The sequence below is a fragment of the Archocentrus centrarchus genome, chromosome 13, assembly GCF_007364275.1.
Source record: "Archocentrus centrarchus isolate MPI-CPG fArcCen1 chromosome 13, fArcCen1, whole genome shotgun sequence".
Classification (NCBI taxonomy): domain Eukaryota; kingdom Metazoa; phylum Chordata; class Actinopteri; order Cichliformes; family Cichlidae; genus Archocentrus; species Archocentrus centrarchus.
Genome location: NC_044358.1, coordinates 20395682 through 20419967, shown reverse-complemented (window position 1 = coordinate 20419967; position 24286 = coordinate 20395682). Strand labels below are relative to the sequence as shown.

The 24286-nt window shown below is 39.4% G+C and overlaps 2 protein-coding genes across 6 annotated transcripts; one reads left to right on the top strand and one right to left on the bottom strand.

The window, feature by feature from the left end:
* Positions 1 to 18: 18 nt before the first annotated feature.
* Positions 19 to 19009, bottom strand: dixdc1a (DIX domain containing 1a). 5 transcript variants are annotated; one of them, XM_030743961.1, is made up of 16 exons: positions 13352 to 13572; positions 13060 to 13238; positions 9152 to 9309; positions 8908 to 9053; positions 3799 to 3888; positions 3493 to 3546; positions 3343 to 3393; positions 2973 to 3077; positions 2802 to 2855; positions 2616 to 2708; positions 1935 to 2012; positions 1553 to 1714; positions 1355 to 1418; positions 1080 to 1188; positions 755 to 863; positions 19 to 492 (listed from the first exon to the last, which is right to left on the bottom strand). In XM_030743961.1, exons 2-16 carry the CDS (start codon positions 13080 to 13082, stop codon positions 409 to 411), a joined length of 1380 nt encoding a protein of 459 aa, XP_030599821.1. In that variant the 5' UTR covers positions 13083 to 13238; positions 13352 to 13572; the 3' UTR covers positions 19 to 408. The 5 variants fall into 5 exon arrangements, with proteins under 5 accessions (XP_030599821.1, XP_030599822.1, XP_030599819.1 ...); XM_030743959.1 differs by lacking the exon at positions 13352 to 13572 and adding an exon at positions 18993 to 19009 and having other exon boundaries at positions 20 to 492; positions 1355 to 1421; XM_030743958.1 differs by having other exon boundaries at positions 20 to 492; positions 1355 to 1421.
* Positions 19010 to 19365: 356 nt separating this feature from the next.
* nkapd1 (NKAP domain containing 1) lies at positions 19366 to 23593 on the top strand. Its single transcript, XM_030744726.1, has 6 exons — positions 19366 to 19465; positions 19709 to 19785; positions 21049 to 21134; positions 21294 to 21434; positions 21571 to 21624; positions 22654 to 23593. The coding sequence occupies exons 2-6, from the start codon at positions 19717 to 19719 to the stop codon at positions 23105 to 23107; spliced, it is 804 nt and encodes a 267-aa protein (XP_030600586.1). The 5' UTR covers positions 19366 to 19465; positions 19709 to 19716; the 3' UTR covers positions 23108 to 23593.
* The last annotated feature ends 693 nt before the right edge of the window (positions 23594 to 24286 follow it).

Here is a 24286-nt window from a genome sequence, read left to right as displayed (position 1 = left end):
TTGGCAATCTGGAACGTGGAAAATGTCAGTAAACACTTATTTTGAGGTTTGCATACTATGCACTGATTAGAGCTTCTTTAGAGCACAGCGTAGCTTGTTATGTAATGTAAAATCAACATTCTTTTATCATTCAAGTATCGCTTTACTGACCATTTGGTGGTAGTCCCACAAATTCATTTATGAGCCGCAAACAATATCTAACATGCAGGCCATAAAGAAAAAAAAATGTACCCAAATTTTCAGTCTTGAAACGTTCACTTTTAAAATATGGTTTTGGACTTTAGTGGTGTTAGCTCCATTGGTCCCAGTTATGCATTATGACAATATGGCATCAGAAGTATTTTCAGTAGCTTCCTGGTCCAGTGGGAACAGCTGAGGTTAGTAGTGGTGATTTCTAGTTTTTGGGCTCTACCTCCGCTCTCCGTGGTCCTCCTCAACCCACGCTACAATCTTCCCCTCCCAGCCAGGGACCACTGCTCCATCCTGAAACACCTGAAAAGCCAACATCCAGCATTTACATATCTGAGAGACTCACATCTGTAATGTACTATAAAAGGTTTGGATAGAAAGTGAAAATGAATACTTGGGGTTATCCAATTCTTTGGGATGGAAATAAGTCTCCCCATGGTGTTTTGAAGTGCACAGCAGGCACAGCTATTATTTGCATATCTTACTCTATAACTGCCGTTTTACATTTGCCAACTGAAGCCGATGGGAAGAGAAGTAGGGGCTGTAATTTTACTCCCACGCCTACCTCCTCTTTCACTGTGCCAAACTCTGGGTCAAGGGCCTTGAAGTGGTATCTGAAACTGCCTTGTCTGTCTACAGCTGCCTTGAAGTCTCGCAGTGTCACCTCACCCAGCCTGCAAACACACACTGTCATGATCTGTGCACATATACCCACATAGACATTATGCTGTCCTAGGATAAACATTTAACCAGCTGAGGCATCCATATATGGCTCTGGTCTAACCAAACCCAACTGGCAATTTGCTTAAAAAAAAATCACGTACGCTCCAGTGAAGCAACACACAACAACAGTGCTATATCAACCTACCATAAAGTGTTTATATGCTCACCTTTTAGGGATGTTAATCAGAAATGGAGTGAGCGAGCGATCTGTGAAGTAGAGCACTTTAGTGGCGACGGCAGTGTCCAATCCCGGGCTGCTGTGTGAGTGCGCCATCTCTGGAAATAATTACAAAACAGCAAACATTGTTTTTCACAACCAAAGCCTGAAAGCAGTCAGTGATGCCCACTCCTTGCACATTGGCACAATTTGATTTAACAGCCAGTAGAGATGTTGTGGAGGATGACGAATCCTAAACAAAAACGAGCATTTTGTTTGTCTCACTTGAGCTCGGTGGCCAGGAGTCACGGTCTGTTGAATTGGCTCTGCGTCCCGGTGATTTGAATTCCTCCTAGAAGAAGAAGCAATTACTCATGGCAAACATTCCGATGTTATCAGTTGCTGAGTCATCATTCAGCAAGTGACAGACGTGCTACTACATTTTAATTTTCCTCTTTAAGTCGTGAGAGCAAGAGTGCGTACCCCTCTGTCCTGTCTGCGCTGAGTGTCCAAAGAGTGCAGTCTGTCCATGAGACTGGCCACACCCTGTTCCAAAGTGTCCAAGGTGTGATGTTGGGGGTCATGGCCAGAAAAACTGTCCCTCAGACTGCGTAGTGCCTCCCTGACGACCTGCAGTTCCTCACCCTGTGGAAAACAGCCCTCTGATACTTTAAAAAGTATTAAAAAAAAAGTCCTGAACACCTGCTAATTTAAGTTTTGAGACTCATAATTCATTTCCAGTAATTGGAACTTTTTTCTTCCATTTCTATTTTCTTACCAGAGACAAACTTCCATACAATAAGCTGTCAAAATAAAAGGCAACAATGGATAGCACAGGTTAATGAAAGGAATAAAGAGTACATACTGGTGCACTGTGCTGGAACGCCGGAGGAGGTGTTGAAGCCACTGAGTTACTGTAGCCGCTGCCCTCATTCCTGAATGTCTGTCAGACGGAGACGGTATAGAGCAAGGTGAGGTTTATGCTCTGAGCAAAACGTCTGATATTTTAAAATGTGTTATCAGAAAATGCACTACATAGAACACTAAATCTGCGTAGCTACAGTGCAGCCAGAAGGCGTATTTGTTTGAATAAGATGCATTGTAGTCCAAAAACTATTTAAAAAACATCACAGCTGTAGTGCTGTGTGACGTTTTTTTTTTCTATTATGATGAACACAGTGCACTGTAGTTTATTTGAGTCAATTTCACATACAGCTTCCTGCTGCAAGAGATGTTCACTGGTGCAAGAAATATGTATTAATCTGCCACTGAAAATAGTCCCCAACAAATGCACTATTTACTCTGCTTTGAGTAACAGTTTATAAAGACTATACTGCTGAGGTGTACTGGGGAATGTTTTCTTCAAGCATGCTGCTGCCTTAATATATTTATAGATTTTGGTATTATTGAGTAATACATTTAAGATAGTACATTTTAATCACAATTGGACATATGCTCTGTAAATAAACAGTGGTATTGTATATGAGTTCTGCATCCAAACATCAAGTGTGTAGTGCACATATGTGAAACATGTCGTGCAGCATACCCGGCCCATGCTGACTTCATGTGCTTTATGCTGAGCTTCATCGAGCTTTTGCTGCTGCTGCTGCAGTATCCTGTCTTTCCTCCCGAGCTGCTGCTATTGTGACAAGAATGATGGATGACATGAGGCTTTATTTGCATCTCAATGGCTAAAAGAATACACTGGCATGTAAATAATAAAAGACAATACCTCATATTCGCTAAGTAATTTGTTCCTTTCACTCAGCTTGCGTTTGAGCTCTGCCTGCAAACAGTTATATCAAGGTGATATATGAGTGCTATAGTTCTCTCAAACCTGCAGCCACAGGTCAAAGAGGTCAAATATTTCATCGTGTCAAACGGAAATCATCGCTTGTCTCACATTTTCCCCCTCCAGCTGATCTTTGGCCATGTTGCACCTCAGTAGTTCCTGCTTTAGCTGCAGCACAGCATCCTCCTGCACTGCCAAGCGCTGCTGCAGAGCATCCTAATGAGAAGCAGGAGGGAGATCAAAGAATTGTCCAGAAAAGACCTGAATACTGATGAACTGCATCCACCTGTCTTATGGACAGGATCCACCCACCTCTAAACTTTTTCTTGATCTTTGTAAAGAAATGATAAATGTATATTGTATGTGATAAAAACCTTGCGCAATCAATTGGGAGGGTGCTATAGTCAGAGAGGTTAAATATAATCCTTTCATCTATTTTTACTTTACAGCTAAAGTGCAAAACTAAAGGTAAGAAGTTTACCTTGATGGCCTGAATGTGACGTGTCTCCTGTTTGTGCCTCAGAAGTTCCCTCTAAGAGCCACACAAATGAACAACAAAACATTAGGGAAAGTGACTCTGCCCCTAAGACAGCCCATCTATGTTAAACCTAATTACATTTACTTACTATACCTTGAGATCAAGGGCTTCCTCCATGCTTTGGTCCAGACGACTGCGGACTAGAACCTTCAAAGGGAGAGGGTATGAGTGGGGTAATTAGAGAATGGAAAAACGTCAGAACATATGAGGAGGCATTGGGCCTCCTTGACGGTGGACTGGCAGATCAGAGAGATTCATTTGCGCTCTATAGCAGCCACTCTTGAGACGAGTGATGGGTACAAACATCATCACAACAGAAGGGCTGACACAGACTCTTCATGCTCGGTGGCGAGCAAGCGTCATTTGTTTTCTCAAGTTAGCAGAGAGAGGGCACTGTACCAGCTGCTGCTCAGTGTTAGCCCGGTTATCTCCAAAGCTCACGGATCCATCCTGGTCTTCCTCAGGGAGGGAGCCATGGAGCAGCAAAGCCTGAAAACCAAAACATACACATGCACTATATAGATACAAAGAAATGTTGCAAGCAATGATAATTAAGATGCACGATAGAGAAGTCACATTACTGTTTGTATTTGTAAATGCCTAAGTTTTTGCACTGCAGCTAATAAAGTCAGTAAGCTGAAGTGAAATAAACTGAAATTACATAGAAAAGCCTGTCAAAATATATAGACTTTTTTGCAATACACAAAAACATCTATTTTTAATTTATATACAGTATATGGATGTGTTGGTGCTGCGCCACTAATTGCACCACTAATTGTAGCTGACCCCAAACGTACCAATAAAATACCATGCTCCACTCCACTCACACGTTTGGTTGATGAATTAAAAAAAAACATAGTTTTTTCAAGTTAGTATGTTAAATTTTGAAAATAATGAGGCTGAAGGAAACATCTTACAGCTAATGAGTCATAAACAAATGCCCCACACATTTAAAATGTAGCATTTGGTAAATAAGGTGAGGGAAGAAAGGGGATTTAATTGACTTTGAATGTGGCATTGTTGCTGTTGAGTGTTCTGCTGGGATTTTCTAATACAGCCATCTGTGGGGTTTACAGAGAATGGCCCCAAAAAGAGAAATTATCCAGTGAGCGGCAGTTCTCTGGGCGAAAATAACTTTGTTAATGCCAGAGATCAGAGGAGAATGTCCAGACTACTTTGAGCTGATAGGAAGGCAACAGTAACTCAAATACTTGTTACAACCAAGGAATGCAGAAGAGCATCTCTGAATGCACAACGTGTCAAACCTTGAAAATCGAAATGCTGCCTGGTCTGACGAGTCTTGATTTCTGCTACGACATTCAGATCGTAGGGTCAGAATTTGGTATAAACAACATGGAAGCACGGATCATCCTGCCCTGTATCAGCCGTTCAAGCTGGTGGTGCAATGGTGTGGGGGATATTCTTGGCACACTTTGGGCCCCTTAGTATCAACTGAGCATCATTTAAATGCTACAGCCTTGTTGCTGATCATGTCCATCCTTTTATGACAACAGTGACAACCCACAGCTGGGATAGCCTCTAGATCCCCCCTAACCCTGATTGGAAAAGTGGAAGAAAATTGATGGATTGACAGTATGAATCAAATAATTATTTTCTTCATTTTTTCTTTGTCTGTTAAAGCATATGTTATTCTTTCCAGTGGATGGCTTTGTGTTCCTTAGTGTGTTTGGGTTGTTTTAATTACTTCATTTAAAAAACTAACAGCTTTTTAGCATGTAGCATTTGGGTCTATTTGTTTTTGAAATAATCTTACATGTCAGTCTGACACTTCCCAAAATGTTTTAAGCTTTCTGACTCTGGTATGCTTGTATTTAGCACTTTAACTTGATAATTCAATTCAATTCAATTCAATTTTATTTATATAGTGCCATATCACAACAAACAGTTGCCTCAAGGCGCTTTGTATTGTGGGTAAAGACCCTACAATAATACAGAGAAAACCCAACAGTCAAAACGACCCCCTATGAGCAGCACTGGTGACAGTGGGAAGGAAAAACTCCCTTTTAACAGGAAGAAACCTCCAGCAGAACCAGGCTCAGGGAGGGGCAGTCATCTGCCGCGACCGGTTGGGCTGAGAAAAGACATGCTGTGGAAGAGAGCCAGAGATTAATATCAATTAATGATTAAATGCAAAGCGGAGTATAAATAAGGTAAATGAAAAGAAACAGTGCATTATGTGAACCCCCCAGCAGACTAGGCCTATAGCAGCATAACTTAGGGATGGTTCAGGGTCACCTGATCCAGCCCTAACTATAGGCTTGATCAAAAAGGAAAGTTTTAAGCCTTATCTTAAAAATAGAGAGGGTGTCTGTCTCCCGAATCCAAGTTGGAAGCTGGTTCCACAGAAGAGGGGCCAGAAAGCTGAAGGCTCTGCCTCCCATTCTACTCTTAAGTATCCTAGGAACCACAAGTAAGCCAGCAGTCTGAGAGCGAAGTGCTTTATCAGGGTGATATGGTACTATGAGGTCTTTGAGATAAGATGGGGCCTGATTAGTCAAGACCTTGTATGTGAGGAGAAGAATTTTAAGTGTTGTTTATGTTTGCATTAACTGATTACAGGCACGTATTAACCTTCTAAGCTTATTTCCAATCCTCTGCTGAGATTCTCAAAAATCTTCATTGCATGCATTTGGTTTACAGCGTGAACTCCGCGATGAACCGGGTGTAAGCAGATTAGAAAACTCTGATACGACGCCCTTTCTTTAACAGTCCTTTGTCATCATTATTTTTGTAGGAATCTGTGGGGGATCTAGTAAGTGAATAGTGTTGATGTGCTACTACAAAGATTATAAACTAGAAAATAAAACTATCAGCTTAACTGTATGTTTCAGTTCTTTAAAGCAGAGGTCCCCAACCCCCGGGCCGTGGACCGGTACCGGGCCGTGGGACATTTGGTACCGGGCCGCACATAAAGAATAAATAACTTAAATTATTTCCGTTTTACTTATTATCTGCGCCTAAACTATATTTTATTTTGAAAAATGGGCGGATTCGCTCCGTTACTTCCCTCCATGACTTCCTCTTGACGTGTCAAGACGTTTCTGCTCACATGATACGTCACCGCTAAAATTAAACCCAGAAGCTTCAGGCCTGTCTAACGAAATCGGTTGGTTGACCTACATAACGCTTCTTTAAATTTTTGAGTGCTCAACAAGAGTAGAAAAGCGCTATGTAAGAACTAGTCCATTTACCATTTTTATTTATCAACACCGGGGATAGCAGTGAGGTAGACCCAGCCATCAAACTGACTCTCCAGCGCTTGACACCGCGGCTCTGCAGCCACGCTCCATGTGAAATCGGCCGAACCCAGTCAAACCAGAAGCCAGCAAAAATGAGTATCAGAGAAACAAGCTCAGGGGGCTTACACTGATTCAGTGTTATGGTGAGTTGTATTTTTCATGCGCTTTATACAGTAAAAATCACCTAAGTCGAAGTCGCATAAATCGGGTTTTCGCTCTAGTTGGATGGCATCTGCAGGTCCTGATTTTTCCTAACATTAATTCCAATAAAATCATCACATAAATCCGTCGGATATTCACCTACCTCGGATGAAAAATCTGGTCCCATTGTAATAAATTTCCAGTTAAATGTGATCGCATAAACTGGATGAGTTTAGCGCTAAAACCCTCCTCAGCTCCTGTCCGCCCACTTCCATGCATCGGCTCGTTCATGCACAACTACACACACACTAACAACGCCTGGAAATTGTTTTAGTGTTTATATCAGTTCATTTCACCGGGGACAATCGTGGCAAGTGTAAGCTACAAACTTGCACTTACGAGTAAAATTTCAGATTATAAAATTTGCAGAAGCAAATTCATAGATGAAGCAGAAGCCATTGCAGCGAAATTCGATAATAGACCCCAAACTGGGCCATTTGAATCCGACTGAGGTGATTTCTACTGTATTTGTTTTTGCGGTGTATCTTATTTTGAAGGCATGTTTTACCATGGCTCTAACAGCTGACCAGGGAGCGCTGTGGGCAGAGAGCCTGTTATTCATGTTGAGGCGGGATGTTACGAGGACGCTGCTGATAGAGTTGCATACGAATACAAAGTGGATTCCCGTTTTTTATTGTTATACGTAGAAAATATCACACTTGGTTATGGTCGTATCATTTATTTTGACGTATTTATTCGCCACACCTTAAAAGCCGGTCCGTGGAAATATTTTCTAACACTAAACCGGTCCGCGGCTCAAAAAAGGTTGGGGACCACTGCTTTAAAGGACATAATGACATCAGAGTTTGAATCTTTTCAACCCCTTTAGAAACCCAAAGTTTAAATGCAGAACTGCTCTTCCTGGTGAAAAAATGGTTACTCCTTATTGGGCTACAGTTAGTACCATAAATATTTGGGCAATTAAACAATTTTGTAAATCTACCTCTGTACACCACCGCATGGATTTTAAATTAAACACCCAAGGTGTGATTGAAGTGCAAGCTTGCAGTCATTTTATATAAACTAACATAATATTAAATAAAACTTGATTAACATTTTTGCAGTCAACGTCCCCTTGGAATTTAGAACCGATGGACATCACCAAATGCTCTGTATCATCCCTTGAGATGCCCTGCAGGGCTTTCCTGCAGCCACTTTCAGTCGCTGCTTGCTTGTGGGTCTCTCCGCCTTCAGTTTTTGGTGTTGCTGAGCCGGTGCATTCCTTATTTATTTTCAGAATGTACCAGATTGCTAATGATTTTTTTCTATCTCTCCAATAGCTTTATTTTGTTTTTTTCTTTGTTTATTTCAGCCTAATGATGGCCTCCTTCACTTCAATCAGCTTCTCCTTGGACCTCATATTGAGAATTGCGATGAAAGGCTACAAAACACATGCTGAACACTTAGAAACAGCTTTATCTGCTTTGTGTGTCATGGAATAATGAGGGAATGGGCCTCACTGCTTCTCAGTCAATCATCTAACCACGTTTGAGCTTCTGAAAAGGGGGGAACTGTGTATAAAAGTGGGTGTAAACAGTTTTTTTTTTTTAATCTTGAAGTAAAACTTTAAGGCAGCACTTCAATCATACATTGACATTTTTATTTAAAATCCCCTTTGGTGGTGCACAGAGGCAAGAGACAGATAATAAATAGCCTCCTTGTTAGGATGTTTTAGAGACTGAAAACAGAGAAATATTTATGTGAATAAAGAGTGTTATGGTGGGTTTATGCGCGGATAACATCTTGCTCTAGCAACTTGACTCAGCAACACGAGCTGAAAATTTTTACATATCCTGACCAAATTTTTATTCTTCGTTCTTTCAAATTAGTTTTTCAACTATTTAATTTTGATTTTATTTTTTCCTTTAATCTATGTGAATCACTGAGACTATTGCAGGCAATGAGAGTGAACCAGGCTAAAATCTCACTTTCTGCCTAATTCCATCTCTAACGTTCCTTTGATGCACCTGTGGTCTGTGCACCTTATGTCAGTATTTTCAGAGCAGGATTTTTTTTTTTTTTTTTTTTTTTTTTTTAAGCGTGTTACCTGCAGCCGAAACACCATCCTTCTAGCATCCTGCATCTCCTTCTCCAGCTGCTCCTGGTGGGCATCCAGCTGCTCCTCCCAGGACTTCTCTTCCTCCTGCCCATCGTGCCCCAGGGAGGGACACAATCCACAGAGAGACACCTCCTCTGAAAGCAGCAGAGGGGCAGAGGAAATGAGGCAAGGCAGTTTTTTTTTTAACTGCATCATATCTGGCTCTACAAGAGTTGATGTGCAGCCAACCAACCTGTGACAGATTTCTTCTCTGTCAGCTCAGATTTGTCATCCTGAGGTTCCCCCTGGTTCTCAGAGTGATCATGGACTGTTTCTTCTTTAGGGGTGTCAGTGAACTGGGTGATAACATACTCCTCTTTGGGGGAGTGAGCAGGGCTGGCTGAGCTGAGGCTGAAACAGATGGTGGGCACAGGCAGGAATGAATGTGTTTGTATCCTGCCAAATGAAGAGCAATAAATAAACCTAGCTACATAAAATGGAGATTTAAAAATTTAAAAACTCCCAAAGGAGCACAGTAATGTGAATTAATCCCATTTGGGCTAGATATTTTTAACCGAATGCATTTTTGAACTCATAATGCCAATATGATGCATGATATTCCAACCAGCATTGTGTGCATCCCATAATATCACAGACTATTTTGTAGTTAATAGAACTATTAGAATAGTAATGACATGACTGAACAGCTTTGAAACCCATTCAAAAAAAATACACAGCAGGAGCAGGAATGTGTGCAACTGTGTCATTTTCTAACAGGAAATTCTTTACATATTTTGCTCCCCCTTTGGCCATAATTTCAAAACATAGTGCTCGCATGGTTTCTGAACAGCTTGTTTCCTTGCAGTTTCATGAATATATGTTTAGTGTTTTCTGAGAACATCTCCAGCAGCCTGAGGTTCAGTCCAGCTGTCATCTTCACTCTGCTGTGTTTGTGGAAATGGGATACAGCTACTGTGACCCGTGACCTATAGCATTATGCACAGTCCCTAACGGGAGTTTTTCCCCTCCGAGTCTGCGTGCGAAAACAAGCCCGTGACTGCAGAAACAGATCTAACCTCTGTGCGAGCAACGTCATAGAAAAGCATCACTACTCATCACCCTGCTCCTGAGGCTACCAGCTAAAGGGGGGAGGGGGGAGCAGTAACCAAAGAATGTCCTGTTGAATTTGCTCCACATCTATGCTGGTAAGATTTTCTTCTTATCTAATAGCATGAGTCAGCACTAGTTAATAGCACAGCAAACAGAGAACACACTGTTATTTTGGCCGTTTCTAAGGATTAAAGGTTACCTTTTTTTGTCTTAATCTGTTCCTCATCTACTGTCAAACTGGAAAGGCTAAAAAAAATTTATATGACATGCCTGTGTCAAGCAGGCATTGAAGCATTTTCACCATTATATCAAACAAGTCAGCATGTTAATATTCGCAAATAATGAGGTTGAGGGAAATGTCTTGGAGGTAATGAGTCATAAACAAATGCACCAGACATTCAAAATTAGTCCTGATGATGAATAGCATCCTTGTTACAACCCAAATGGAGGAGGATATACACTCAACAACCACTTTATTAGGCATACCTATCCACCTGCTTGTTAAGACAAATATCTAATCAACCAGTCTGTACCTCAATAAATGAGTCATGTACATATGGTCAAGAAAGCCTGCTAAATTTCAAATTGAACATCAGAAAAGTGAGGAAGAAATGTAATTTAAGTGACTTTGAATGTGGCAAGGTTGTTGGTGCCAGACGGGCTGGTCTAAGTATTTCAGAAACTGATGACTGGGATTTTCCCGCACAACCATGTCTAGGGTTTACAGAGAGTGGTCCAAAAGAGAGAAAATATCCAGTGAACAGTAGTTCTCTGGGCAAAAATGCTTTGTTAATGCACCTGAGGAGGAGGAGGAGATCTGAGGAGAATGGCCAGACTGCTTTGAGCTGAAAGGAAGGCAACAGTAACTCAGCATCTCTGAATGTACAACATGTCAAACCATGAAGCAGATGGGCAGCAGAAGCCCACACCAGATGCCACTCCTGTCAGCTAAGAGCAGGAAACTGAGGCTCCAGTTCACATGGGCTCAACAAAATTTGAAAATAGAGGATTGTAAAAATGTTACCTGGTTTGATGAGTCTCGATTTCTGCTGTGACATTCAGATGGTAGGGTCAGAATTTAGCGTAAACAACATGGAAGCATGGCTCCATCCTGCCTTGTATCAACGGTTCAGACTGGTGGTAGTGTAAAGGTGTGGGGGATTTTTCCTTACCATACTTTGGGCTCATTAATACCAACTGTGCATTGTTTAAACACCACAGCCTATCTCCAATCTCATTGTACATCCTGTATCTCCAATCTCATTGTACATCCTGTATAATGACAATAAAGGCATTCTATTCTATTCTACCTAAGTAGTACTGCTGACCATGTCAATTACTTTATGAACACAGTGTAACCATCTTCTGATCTCTGCTTCCAGCAAGACAATGCTCCACGTCACAAAAGTCAAATCATCTCAAACTGGTTTCTTGAACACAACAATTGGTTCTCTGTACTCAAATGGCCTCTGAAGTCACCAGATCCCAGTCCAACAGAGCACCTTTGGGATGTGGTGGATGCTAAAATGGCTAAAAAAAAGTATTATTTTTGTACATATTAAATCATAAAGAGAAACTTGTGATTGGTTTTGTCCTCCCAACTTCCCAGAAAGAGTCCCTGCACTAGGTCACATAAAAACATGAACTAAGCCTCTTATCAGAAGCTGCTGTAATTATCCTTAAGTGTTTCTCAAAAATGGATCAAAGAAGCACCTCCTACTAATCTAGTCACTGCAGATAATAACACTATCGGGATACCCTCTATTATTGTCTCAAAGAGCAGTTCAATAACACATTTATTGTAGATGCTCTTTGCTGATCTGTTGCTACAAGAGAACACGGGCAAACAGAGATTTGGAACATATGGGTTTAGCAAAGATTAAGCAGTGGGATTTGCAAAAGATGAGCTTCTGTGGAATAGATTAACATAATTTGATGGAAAGTTACTGAGTGGGACTTCATTTACTCCAGTAGCCGTGCAATTTTTAGATACTTTATGTGAGTATTTTTGGTTACTTAAAACTCATACTTCCCAACTGCTGCTACTACTTTTTATTCCTGTACATTTATCTGACAGTCATGGTTGCTTTTCATATTATGGTTTTAGTAGATTAGCACTTTAGTAGAGTTTAGTCTGCTCGAGTGCTTAGTAGATTCACCAATGAAAGGGTTCCTGTGTACACTTCTCAAATAAAGTGACACATTTCACAAAAATCGTCACATGAAAAAGTTGTAGCACAACTTTTCTTTTTTCACAATCATCATCTTTTAATGGCCCTCAAATTAATGCTGTGATTCAATGGCCAAGTCCCACCACCCAGTTTGGAAACCTCTAAATTATAGATGAAAATATACTTAAATATTCCAGGCTACTTTCACCTCATCCTTCCATAACAGTAAAACACAGCTTAATGCTTAGTGACATTTTTTTTTTTTTGTCATCATTAACTTTTGATGCTTTAGGTTCATTTAGTTTAAAGTAAATGGGATTTTAAGTTCAGAACTTTTTACTTTGTTCCATTTGTGTGTGTGTGTGTGTGTGTGTGTTTTTGTGTGTATGCATATGAGTATAGATGAGTGCTTTTTCCACCAATAGTGATCAGCACTGATCTTAAAGGATTGGTTAAATAAAGTAGGTCGTTGTAAATATGGTGCAAAACATGCGGAAAAGAAGGTGGCTTTATTTATTTATTCAAAATCTAATATCAGCTCAAACTTATTTTTATCTAAATCGTGCCATGACAGAGTCAGACATGGCTGTTAGAGAGAGGTTGCTAGGCGATAGCAGCTCAGCTCACACAGACACATACAGGGACACACCCACACCTACTGCACTGTAAACACCAGACAATAAACTGCACAGCTTAGCTTTCAAGATCACGCTGTTCGGATGAAACGCAATTCTAAGACCAAGACAGAGATTCACATGTGGATGAAATGGTAAATGAAGACTTACTGGGCAATATATATCTGCCACTGGTGTACTCACGCATTGTCAACAATCCTAGCATCCTTGGATTGTTTTACTGTTCATATTAAAATAGCACTTACCATTTCATCTGTTTGGCTCCCATGCTGGTGTTTACAAGCTTAACCTCCCATACAGTCAGCGTCCCACATCTGGGTGATGCCCTGCTTCTCAGTCAGGACCATAGCCCAAACACAACCAGAGGCAGCAGGAAGGGAAACAGCCCTGAAAGCCGCAACCAGAGGAGTCTCCACGTCGCACACTGTGTTCAATCAGAAATAACAGCACGTTTAAATCCTCTTCAACAGCATATTCCTAAAACATAAAGCTCAAAATCCTAATCAAAAGCCCCCAAACCCTTCCCCTAAATCATACCAAGGCTCAGTCGCTGCTGGCAGGAAGAGATAGGGAGAGACAGACAGAGAGAGAGGATTGGAGCTCAGCAGCACCAGTGACTGAAATCTGCCTGGTTTCTCATTGCACTCGCCTTGTGGTGGAGCTCACCAGCTCCCATTCACGAACACAATGTTTTTTGTTCCTTACGGACAAGAACTGATGCAGCTCTTGTGCATCTTTCTCACCCTTTTTGCAATCATTCTCTTGTTCCCATCCCCACCCCCCCTCCTTCCCCTATTTTTCTCTTCTGCTTGGCCGAACTGGCTTTGTATCACTCCTTCCTTCGTTCAGAGAGAGAGGATGTCAGACATGGCTCTGTCTGGGTGTGTTCACCCTCCCCCCCTCTCCCTTATTCCTCCTCCTTCCTTTCCCCACTGTTCTCTCCTTTCAGAAGGAGGAGGAGGTGGGAGTCTTTCTCCTTCTCCTTGTCTCTCCATGTACCGCATATACCTGCAGTTAAAATTAGAAACAACATATGGATTTTATAAAAACAGGAAAATTAGCAGACTTTTGTTTGTTGATAAAACCACGGGCTTCTATAACAACACACTACACAGGCCAAACCATAGCAGAGGGTAATTATATATTTACAGAGTCAGAGGAAATAGGGAGGCACTTCAAGAGAAAATGGTATTTATAGAGTGGACACATCAGCTCTTCTCATTTCTGTGTCCTGTATGTACTGAAAAGAATTTTGATGGCAATTGTAACAGAAAATCAGCTAATGCACCATCAGAGGCATCAGATTAAACTCAGCTTCATAATTTGAGTGTCAGGCAGCAGAAACAAAAGAATTTCTCTGACATATATGGCTGGTGTTAAGTATTCCATTGAAAGGCGTTTTGGCAGAGTACACTGTCATTAAGCTGTTAGAAGTGTTGGCGGTGTCATCAGCAAAAAAATGTGAAGTAGGTCTCAGCGTGGCAGCATGCGGTTCTGCCCAGAACAAAATGACAGTGTCTTAAATTCCCTGCAAGCACCATCGATGCATGCTTCAATGAGCTACTTTACTGTAGAGCCATGAATATGTATGTAACACACCAGAAAAAAATGCCGCATTAGATTTGTGCAGGAAAACAGCAGAGGCAAAGGCATGCTGTCATGCTGACAGTTATTGATATTAAATCAAAATGAGAAAAATATTTAAATCTGTTTGGATACCTACAGTCAGAGGAAATCGCAAAAAATATTTTTGCAATATAAAAATTAATATAGGATTAAGTAATGTAAGTTCCACATTCCTTGTATTCCTTTATTACAATTGCAATATACAATTACTGTACCCTTTTCAGCATATATTTGAATCTAGATTTTAGCACTTTAGCAGCTTTTTAAGGAGAACTACTCTGCTCATTTCCAGCTCCATATTTTTATTTTTGGACTCTATTGGTGTCATGATATGTGCGCAATGCTGACCCAGATGGAGACTCAAAGATGGATTAAAGTAAACAGAAAAACAAACCTTTATTTAAGTGAATCCAAAAATCCGAACAGGGAAACAGCATGGCAGCACATAGACCTAAGGCAAACTGAGGGCTTAAGTACACACGAGGGTTAGAGTTAGCTACTCACTCAACTATGCTGACCTCATTATTTAAAATTTTGGCCCCCCAACCAATATAACTTGTGGACAAGTATCTGTACTATATAAGGCATAGCACAGTAGGTCCCCTTTAAGAAGAATGTGATGCTTACACAAACTGAAGCTTGTCCATTCCTGGAAGCATTTGCATGCAAAGGAATAAACAAAGGAGGTGTCAGAAGCTTATGAAAAACCACTTTATGGCGGTCACAAAAAGTCAAATTATGTTTTTGTTCTCATCAAATATTGATAGGGTGGAGGGTGTTAATATTTTCTTATGAGCCCTTCTTGAAGAAAATATATTTTTAACCCAGCTCTATATCTTCAAAAATAACTCTGATATAAATTATTAAACTCTTTAAAGTTTTTACCCCTCTGTGAACCATGAACAGTTTTTACACATCCTTACAACTCAAACATGAGCACTAAGCCTTGCAAATCAAATTCTATCATAATGATGATCATAATAAGTGATCTGAACCTCACCTAATCGGCCAAAGCCACACAATCAAGCATCAAATGAGCTTCATGCTACAGGTCAGAAGGAAGGTCGGCGTCCACTTATGGACTAATCAGTGGCTCTAATTTTGAATCTGTGCACAGTTTCCTTCACACCAACAACATGTGAACTAAATTAGACATCTTACTGCATTTAAAACACAGAATCAGCAAAAACATTTGATTCCAGCATCATCTAGATTTAAATTCAAATCAAGTAAAGGATTTAGTACAGTTTATTTTTATTAATTAATTTATTTTGTCTTACAACCATATTTACAGGCCCACAAGTATACTGCAACACTGCTGTCCATAGGAGCAATGAAGAGCTATCTCAGCCTAATTTTATAATTCAGATGTTTGGCAACAAAATCCCGAGTGCTCGATTTAGTGAACATCTGATATGAGGTTTCAGTAGTAAAAGTGACAGGGAGAAAGTTGGCATTTTCCAAAGTTACTCTGTTTATGAATAAATCTCCCTGTGTGTCACTATGCCCCCACTGCTGCTCACAAAAGAAACCAGATATGTATGACCAGGTGGAACAAATACAAAGACTAGCAACTTTGTCGAGATGCATTTGGGTATGTGACTATTTAAACATGTAAACCTGTCCTTTATACATGTAAATTAGAAATATCAGCATACTTTAAAATTGCTTAATAATTATGACATTATGATAATTAACAATACTAAAAACTGCTACATAAATTGATTGAACTCCCTAATTCAACCACGCTGTATTCAGAGGATAAAATGCTGGTGAGCACTACTTAGGGCTTTCAGTTATTTGAGCTGTAATCATCTTATATTCGACTGTCCTTGATTTTTGAAGTGGGAAGACTAATGAAATTGTGGCTATGCTCATTTTTGTGCAAGGCAAAAATATATCGTATCAGGAAAGTGAATCAATGCACCCACCAGTTTGATGGTTCTGGGCAATAACTCAACTCAAAGGCAGCTCTGTCAACAACGATAAATAGAATAACAACTAGTATTGTTTCCAAATAATAATAAGAGGCTCGAATATTATGCAGAAAGTGCATTGATTAGTTTGGCAAATTCAGTAACTTCATGAAAATCTCTTGCCCTTTGTAAAGTTCCTTCTGTTTCAGCATGAGCTGATTTCTATTTTTCTCTGTATTAAATTAAATTTTTTTCCCCCAGTATTGAAAAGACAAGGACAAACTCAGGTGCCCTACAGGCAGACAATGATGGTTTGGCAGAGCAAGATGCGACTGAGGGAACTGTTTTTATCAGGCAATATTGGATTGATGTATGGATGATACATAAGCAATGACTTTGCTGTTCAAAGTGTGGTGGGAATGTCATTCCACCACTGGGGATCCAGGCAGTGAGAAGAAAGCCAGTTTGCCACAGAGACAGCATGCAGTCAGCCTATTTGTAAATCAAATGAGTTGCTAAAATAGACTGTGCCTGCCTGGTCACTATGGATTCTTATATCAAATTATTAACATACCTGAAACAAAAGTTATCTATTCCCCCACCTCATTTTGGTGACCTTCAAACAGATATGCATGGAGCTGAAAAGATTTTGTCCCTATGAATGCCATCCATTTTTGTAGTCAATTACGATTTAGAAGCAAGTATTTTCGAAGGATTTTGGTTTGTGAGATAACACTGGAGAGAGAGAAAAACAATAAAAGCCAGCATCTTTTAGATAAACCCATTTGTGTTAAAAAAAAAAATGTGCACATTAAATAAATAGGACCATTGTGAAAAATCATTTACTCTGAAATTAAAAAAAAAAAAATATATATATATATAGTTTATATATATATATATATATATATATATATATATATATATATATATATATATATATATATATATATATATATAATATAATATAATATAATATATTTATATATAAACTAACTGCTTAGAATGTTTCCTCAGCCAAGGTCGCATCCTTCAATTAATTGTAGATTTTTGTTGCATTCAGTGACGTACTGTCTGTTAACAAATGTTGCCTATATCATGCTAATTGGACAGTAACAAAGGTGACTGAAAAACCTTTGTTTGACCAGAGCAGTAATAGAAAAAGTATCCAGAAACCACATACTTTTTATTTGTAAAATCCTAATATGTACTGTAGCTAGTAATCCCAGTTTTCTGATCAGTGTAGTGGAATAAAAAGTACCAGCTTAGTACTGAATCAGTCTAAAATAACAGAAACTGCTTTCACATAAAGTAAAAGTGCAGTCCTTTGTAAATGTATTGCATATTCATGTCTAGATCCCATGACTGACAATTGCACTCTCCTGTAGCTTAAAGTATAAGAGTGTGTCACTCACTGGTAAAAGTAGAACATTTTCAGCCCCTTTTTTTTCCATCTTTCAAAGCATCAGATGTTGGATATTAAATTACTTTGACACAATTGTTTCAAGTCTGGTTTGACTTAGTCTAAAAGCCCTGCTTTTAGGTTTGAACCAGTGACTTTTTTTTTTTTTTTTTGCAAAAGTGATATTAAAGCTCAAGCTGCTCATTTGGGTAAAAATGTAGGCTAGTTCATGTGCAGCTGAACTGCAGCCTCATTGTGGAGTCTGTATGATATGGTGCACACATACACATAATACAACTCTCTTTATCATGAACAATGTTGCATAAAGATAATATAATTTACTTTCTGTCATCGTTATGTTTATAATAGGCAAATCTGTTATGTAGAACAGCTTAATACAAGCAACCAAGTAGACAATTTGATACATCCACTGACTGAATACACCTATGTAGTATTGGCTTGTACAACTGTAGTGTAAAAATAAGCCTAATTTATTTGCAGAAAGTTACCCATCTTTTTTGAAAGTTGCATAGGAATTATATTGGTACAGAGACTGTAGGAAGATCACAAGAGCCTACTGCACAACTTGAGGGCTATGAGGGCTTTGGTGAAAACTAGGTAGTGCATAAAGTTGTCTGCTTTGCATGTCTGGGTTAGAAACATGGTACTTTGTACAGTCATCTGAACAAATAACTTTGTAATGAAGCGTTTGGAAACCATTCTGTTTTGATATATGATATGGTGACACTATGAATCTACTCATCACACATGTTACTGCTTTGCTTTGTTGTCTATACACTGAGGAAGAACTAGTAGGTTCAGTGACTGGCAACAATGATGGAATCATCACTTTTTTCCCACTTTGTAGCAAATCAGTAAATCACAGATGTTCTTTCAATCTTCACTGCCTCTACCCCTTGCATCTTCACCATCACACCTGCTTCCCTCTCATGCACACACATGTAGGCTATTGCTTCTACTGACTTTCATTCTTATTCTCTTCAGCACATAGCTCCACCTCTCCAGGCTGTCTTTCACCTGCTCCATGCTCTCACCACAGATAACAATGTCACCTGCGAGCATCACAGTCCACAGAGACTCCTGCCTGACCTCATCTGTCAGCCTGTCCATCACCATCACAAATAAGAAGGAGCACAGAGGCAATCCCACCAATCCATCTGTCACTTCTACTGCACACCTCGCCACTATCCTACTGTCCTGCACCACCCTCACATACCTGTTCCTCTCCTGGCTGGCACCCAATCATATGTTTGTTTTTTTCTAGATCCACAGAGACACAGTGCAACTCAACAAATCACAGATATGATATAAAAATATTTTAGCCGAACATTCTGGCTTCATAAATCATACCTTAAACAAATTAAATGTAACTATTTGAAATAGTGGACATTTTTCAGATCAAATAGAGGGGTTGTACAGAGTGGACTGAAGTCCTTTATCTAGTCGACTACTGTGACCAGTTACAGTCAGCATAGTAGATGAACGAAAAAACGTTTCATTTAAAAAAAAAAAAAAATTCTTACTTTCATTATTTTTGCCGTTATAAAGTTCAGCAGTTGGACCAATCGCGGTTCAGTTTTTCGAAATACAATGACGTAGATTGCGCGACGCCATTACGTGGGTTGGTAGAGCGGAAGCCCTACTAGAGGCTGTATTTTCTTCTTCTTGAATGCGGCTCTGTTCTGAAAGGTACAGTCTGGACATAATTACAAAAGGATGAGAAACGTGTAATAATACAGACAGTTGTATACAGTTAAGTCAAGCCGAGGGGAGTGGATTTTTGAACAGGTTTTGCTGTTGAAACGTTATTCTTTTGCTATTAGCGATCGAGCTAAGCTAACCGGGCATCGAGGGACAAGAGTTGAGATTATTGTCAGCCCTTCTCATGCTTTCGGTTTCGTCTGTCCATGACTTATATGTGTCTTATGTCAGGTGTCGTGATGTCGAAGCAGTCGATGGGAAAGACGCTACTGAGGAATGTAATCCGCCACACAGATGCCCACAATAAGGTACGTTTAGGTTCAATAAGCGTTTGTAAGATTAAGGTGGAGTTTATTATGTAATTAAGCTACTGATTCATTATTTATTAATACTTAAAGTTGAGCCGTGTTGTTGTTTGTTTAAATGAATGCAGTGTTTCTGTTTTGATCGTTTGGATTCATTTTCACAACAATTTAACAGGAAAATTAATTTTATTCACTTGTAATCAGTTGTGCATTGAGGCTGCTACAGTTTCTCTGAGGTCACACAAACTAAGACTGAAAGTTGTAACTATAGTATAACTTTAACCTGTTTAGGAAGAAAATTACAAAGACAGTGAGAAAGCAATACCTCAGGCCCATTTTGAGTTTGATCCCACAGTCCTAAGAAAAGGTTTTTTTTTAAAAAAAAAAAAAATACACAACACTAATACTGCAGTTATATTATACCAAACCAGACCAGAAATGTTAAATTGCTGCTTACATTTCAGTGCATCAAAAGTAAAAATATACAGCCTCAAAAGTCCAGAACTTGATGAGTGATAAATTGTGGACTTCTGGGGCACTATGCATAATCAATGCATATATTCTTCACACTTAAAATAGGATTTGCTTATACATAGTTCAGTGGTAATAGTTCAATAAAAACTTAAAGTTATTGGTACTTTGTCCACCACTTATAATAAATGTAACTAAATTAAAGTTCTGTCATAATAAAATAGGTAAGTAGGTAATGCCATTTTTGTTGGAACTTTTAAGAGAGGTATTCATTCAACTTCATTGTAATTTTTAAGAGTGAAGTTTGTGGTGTTGTTGAGTTATATGGTGTCAGACTGATATTCTTTTTGGTTCAACAAACTGGCAGCTTAGTACAGGCTACTGTGGGAAAGAAGACAACACTGCTTAATTGTTTCTTCTATAAACTACCTTGACTTTTATAAAAAAAAGAACCTTTGACAATCTACTAAACCCTAAGACGATGCAGGCAGTTTGCTTGAGCAGCTGGACAAAAGGAACAATGTGCATTTATAGTTGGGACAAAAAGATTTTAAATTTGAGATTTTTTTTTTTTTTGGAGCTTTTAGAATTTTTCCCCCCTAATGCAGTCATTGACTTTTAGTTAGTACAGAAAAGTAGGAGGAACTAATATTTAGGTGGCATGCACATGTTCACCCATTGACTGGCAGATTTTTTTCATTGCCCACACATAGAAGGATAACCACCGTAAATATTTAAATTATGTGTACACAAATACATGTCTGTGTTGTCTTTCATGTACATATTGTTGTGCAGATCCAGGAGGAAATGGAAATGTGGAAAATGCGGGACTGGGAGGTCCAAAAGTCCCACCAAAATTTGTCAGATTCAGAGTTTGTGAGGTAGGAGCAATAAATGCTTCAGTTTAATTTGATCCACCTAAACACAAATGAGATGAAAGCACTTTTGAGTCTTCATAGCATGCAGCTTTATGCAGCTGTCAGTCTAGAGCTTTGATAATCTATTGACTTGCTGAATTATGGGTAACGGTTGTATTCCAGAGGACATATGCACTGTGATCGCGTCTCGGATCGACGTAGAGACTTCAGCCGAAGCAGAGAGCGTGCCTCAGAGCACGATGACAGAGAGACTCGATACTGGACTCGAAAACTGTATGAATTTGAGGCCAATGATCCTGACAGGTAGGTATTAAAAAAACCCAGCAAAATAATTCTTTTGCACTTACATATGAAGTTGCAGTGCTCATGTGTAATGGAAATGCTGGAGTGCTATATAAGATTAACTAATATATGTGAATTTTATATATTCTCATCACAGATGGGGACATAGTGGGTTCAAGGAGCTTTATCCCGAGGAGTTTGAAAGTGATGGGTAAGCAGAAATTTCACACAGCACCAAATAAGTTATTACATATTCAGGTGAGATTTTAAAGGGGCACTCCTGAGATTTTAACCCCGTAACCCTGACCCTTGTAGTAATGCAAGATAAGACTGAACAATGAAATTATGTGAGAAACTAGTGCAAGCAGAAAAGACTCTAAAATGAGACCTGGCCACTGTAAAATAAATACTAAAAAGAGTTCATCAGTTACATAGTAAAATATTTTTATTTTATTGTTCTTTCTTATCATTTATCTTTTTCTTTTTTTTTTCTTTTTAGTATCTCAACATTTGACAAAATTATTTTCATTCTGAGTTTTAAATAGTGTCTGACTTCATTTATCGTAGCACATGGCCACGCTACAGTACTGTTTGGTCTGTGATTTTAGTCCACATGGTTGCTAGGCAACATGATGACTGCATAATATGTCACACATAACAAAATTTTAGTGGACATAAATTAAATGCTACTGCTGTGAAATTTAAATATTGCTTTTAAAAGGTGTTATGTGCATAAACACTGGAAATGAGGCATTTTAGCCATTTTTTTAGGTGGTTGCAAGGCAATTATGATGACTATCCATATCTGCTTATTGATAAGAGCCCTCAGGGACCTAAGCTATACCTGTGTACCAGTTTGGTTGCTCAAGTCCTGATTATGTAGGAGTTCATAAATAAACAGGGATTTCCTGTATTATTGTAAGATACACTGTGTGACTTGGCAAACTTCGATGATATTAACAAGTGAGTCTTTTCTGCCTTGTTAATGAATCTCTATGATTCATACTTTTCTTTCAAAAACACAGAGGTCTTCAAGCCAAAGCTGAGATAAACTCCAGGAATATATTGTGAAGGGTTATGTTGTTAAGACTTTATAGAAAGCTTCTCTGTAGCAAACCCCAGAATAGAGATGGTTCTCCAGCTACAATATTGGAGGATTGGTCCTTTAAGGCTTTAAACATACTATTATTCTTTCTAGTGGCATCTCTACATTTGTTCTTTTGATTTTGTTTTATTGTAGTGAAGAAAGCAGTGCCACAAAGAAGATTAACCGCCACAAAATGAAAAAGTCCAAGTCTGATACAGAGGCATGCTTATCAAAACGGTCCAAAAAATCAGCACGAAAGAAGAAGAAAAAGAAGAACAAAGGTGAGGACAGAAAACGTAAGAAAGTGGACAGCTCGAGCAGTGACTGCAGCAGTGATGACAGCGGCGCTACCAAAGACAAGCAGAGGAGAAAAAGGACTAAAAGTCGACATAAAAACAAGAAAGCCTCCAAAAGCAGAGGAAAAGACGAGGACAGCAGCACAGAGGACAGTAATGATGAGATAAAAAGGGAGAGGCTGTCTCACAGTCGCAAAAGGCGAAAGCACGACTTGTACAAAGACTCGGACTCAGGGGCGAACTCAAAAAAGAAGAAGAGGAAAAACTGGAAAGCAGTGGGTGAGGAGAGCTCAGATAGCTCTGTGGATTGAGACGCACTGATAAAAACAGATGCACAGTTCAGGTAACGACCCCTGAAACTGATGCGGTTTCCTTTGTTGTCCCTAACTGCGCTAAGGGCTTTTCACTGCAGGGCTCTTCTAAATTGCACTTTGTTTAACATCAACAAACCTGTGCTTTCGGGCGTCTCCGTGGGCTTCCTGCGTGGCAGAATCTCATCACCTCTGCAGTGACTTGAAGCGCACTGTACAGCAGTACAGACAGCAGGGAGGGGGAAGAAGGATGGCGGAGTAGCAACCATCTGTCTCAATGGGAATCCTGTGAGCTGCAGGCACGCTGATTGATCGACTCACCTCAGACTGTCTGCCTCACATAGTGACCTTCTGTCCTGAGAAGACCAGTGTTTTTATTTTATTTATGAGAAAATGCAATTTAAATCATCAATTGTAATGGAATATGTATTTTATTTTTTCATGTCTTGCAGTTTTCACTCTTTGTATACAGTATATTGTCATAAGTGGGAAAATAAATGTCTATTTTGCATTTTTTTAAAATATAGTTTTTTTATTTAAACCCTTAATGAATTTAAACTAATAATTACTAATAATGACTGCACAAAGCTTACAGGGTTACAGCACTGAGCAGAAAAGTATGAGGGTATTGGTAACTTTTCTGGAAATTTTCACCTTTTTTTCTGATTAATAACAGCAAAAACTGTACTGACTGTGAACGACGTCATAAATATGTGATCCGGAGAGCAGTTGTGGGGTTTTAACAATGCACACACTGATGGTCTTCGTTCCATGAGGATTTAAATGAGTTGGAACAGATAAATTATTTATAATGCCGTGGGTGGTTGCTGTACTTTTTTCAGTAGTGAAGACCAGGATAAGGACATAAACCTTCCACTCAAAAACGTATCAAGCGGGCCTCCCCCACCACCCCAGCAATTTCCATATAGCGCTTTTATTTTCATCTGCCACAGAGCTCCTCTGTTATACTATTAAAAACACATCAGTGAGCCACACCGTCACTGGCAGACACCTTCCACTGCACTGAACGCTGGCATCGTTTATTCTGAATCATTCCCGCATGCACCATTTTGCTCCAATAAACACTTGTTAGGTGAACAATATGCAGCTGAAAATAGTCCCCAACATATATATTGTTTTACTCCGGTTTGAGTAACATTAGCAAAAACTCCAGTGATG

What these genes read in the sequence shown, in the direction of transcription:
- dixdc1a (XM_030743959.1), bottom strand. Translation starts at nt 13,082, where the DNA reads ATGGGAGCCAAACAGATGAAATG. An exon ending in GGAGCCAAACAGATGAAATG is followed by an intron (nt 9,310 to 13,059) that starts GTAAGTGCTATT and finishes CATCTGTTTCAG; the next exon opens with CCTCAGCTCAGCCAGCCCTG. An exon ending in AGAGAAGAAATCTGTCACAG is followed by an intron (nt 9,054 to 9,151) that starts GTTGGTTGGCTG and finishes TGCTGCTTTCAG; the next exon opens with AGGAGGTGTCTCTCTGTGGA.
- nkapd1 (XM_030744726.1), top strand. Translation starts at nt 19,717, where the DNA reads ATGTCGAAGCAGTCGATGGGAAAGACGCTACTGAGGAATGTAATCCGC. An exon ending in GAGGCCAATGATCCTGACAG is followed by an intron (nt 21,435 to 21,570) that starts GTAGGTATTAAA and finishes TTCTCATCACAG; the next exon opens with ATGGGGACATAGTGGGTTCA. An exon ending in GAGGAGTTTGAAAGTGATGG is followed by an intron (nt 21,625 to 22,653) that starts GTAAGCAGAAAT and finishes GTTTTATTGTAG; the next exon opens with TGAAGAAAGCAGTGCCACAA.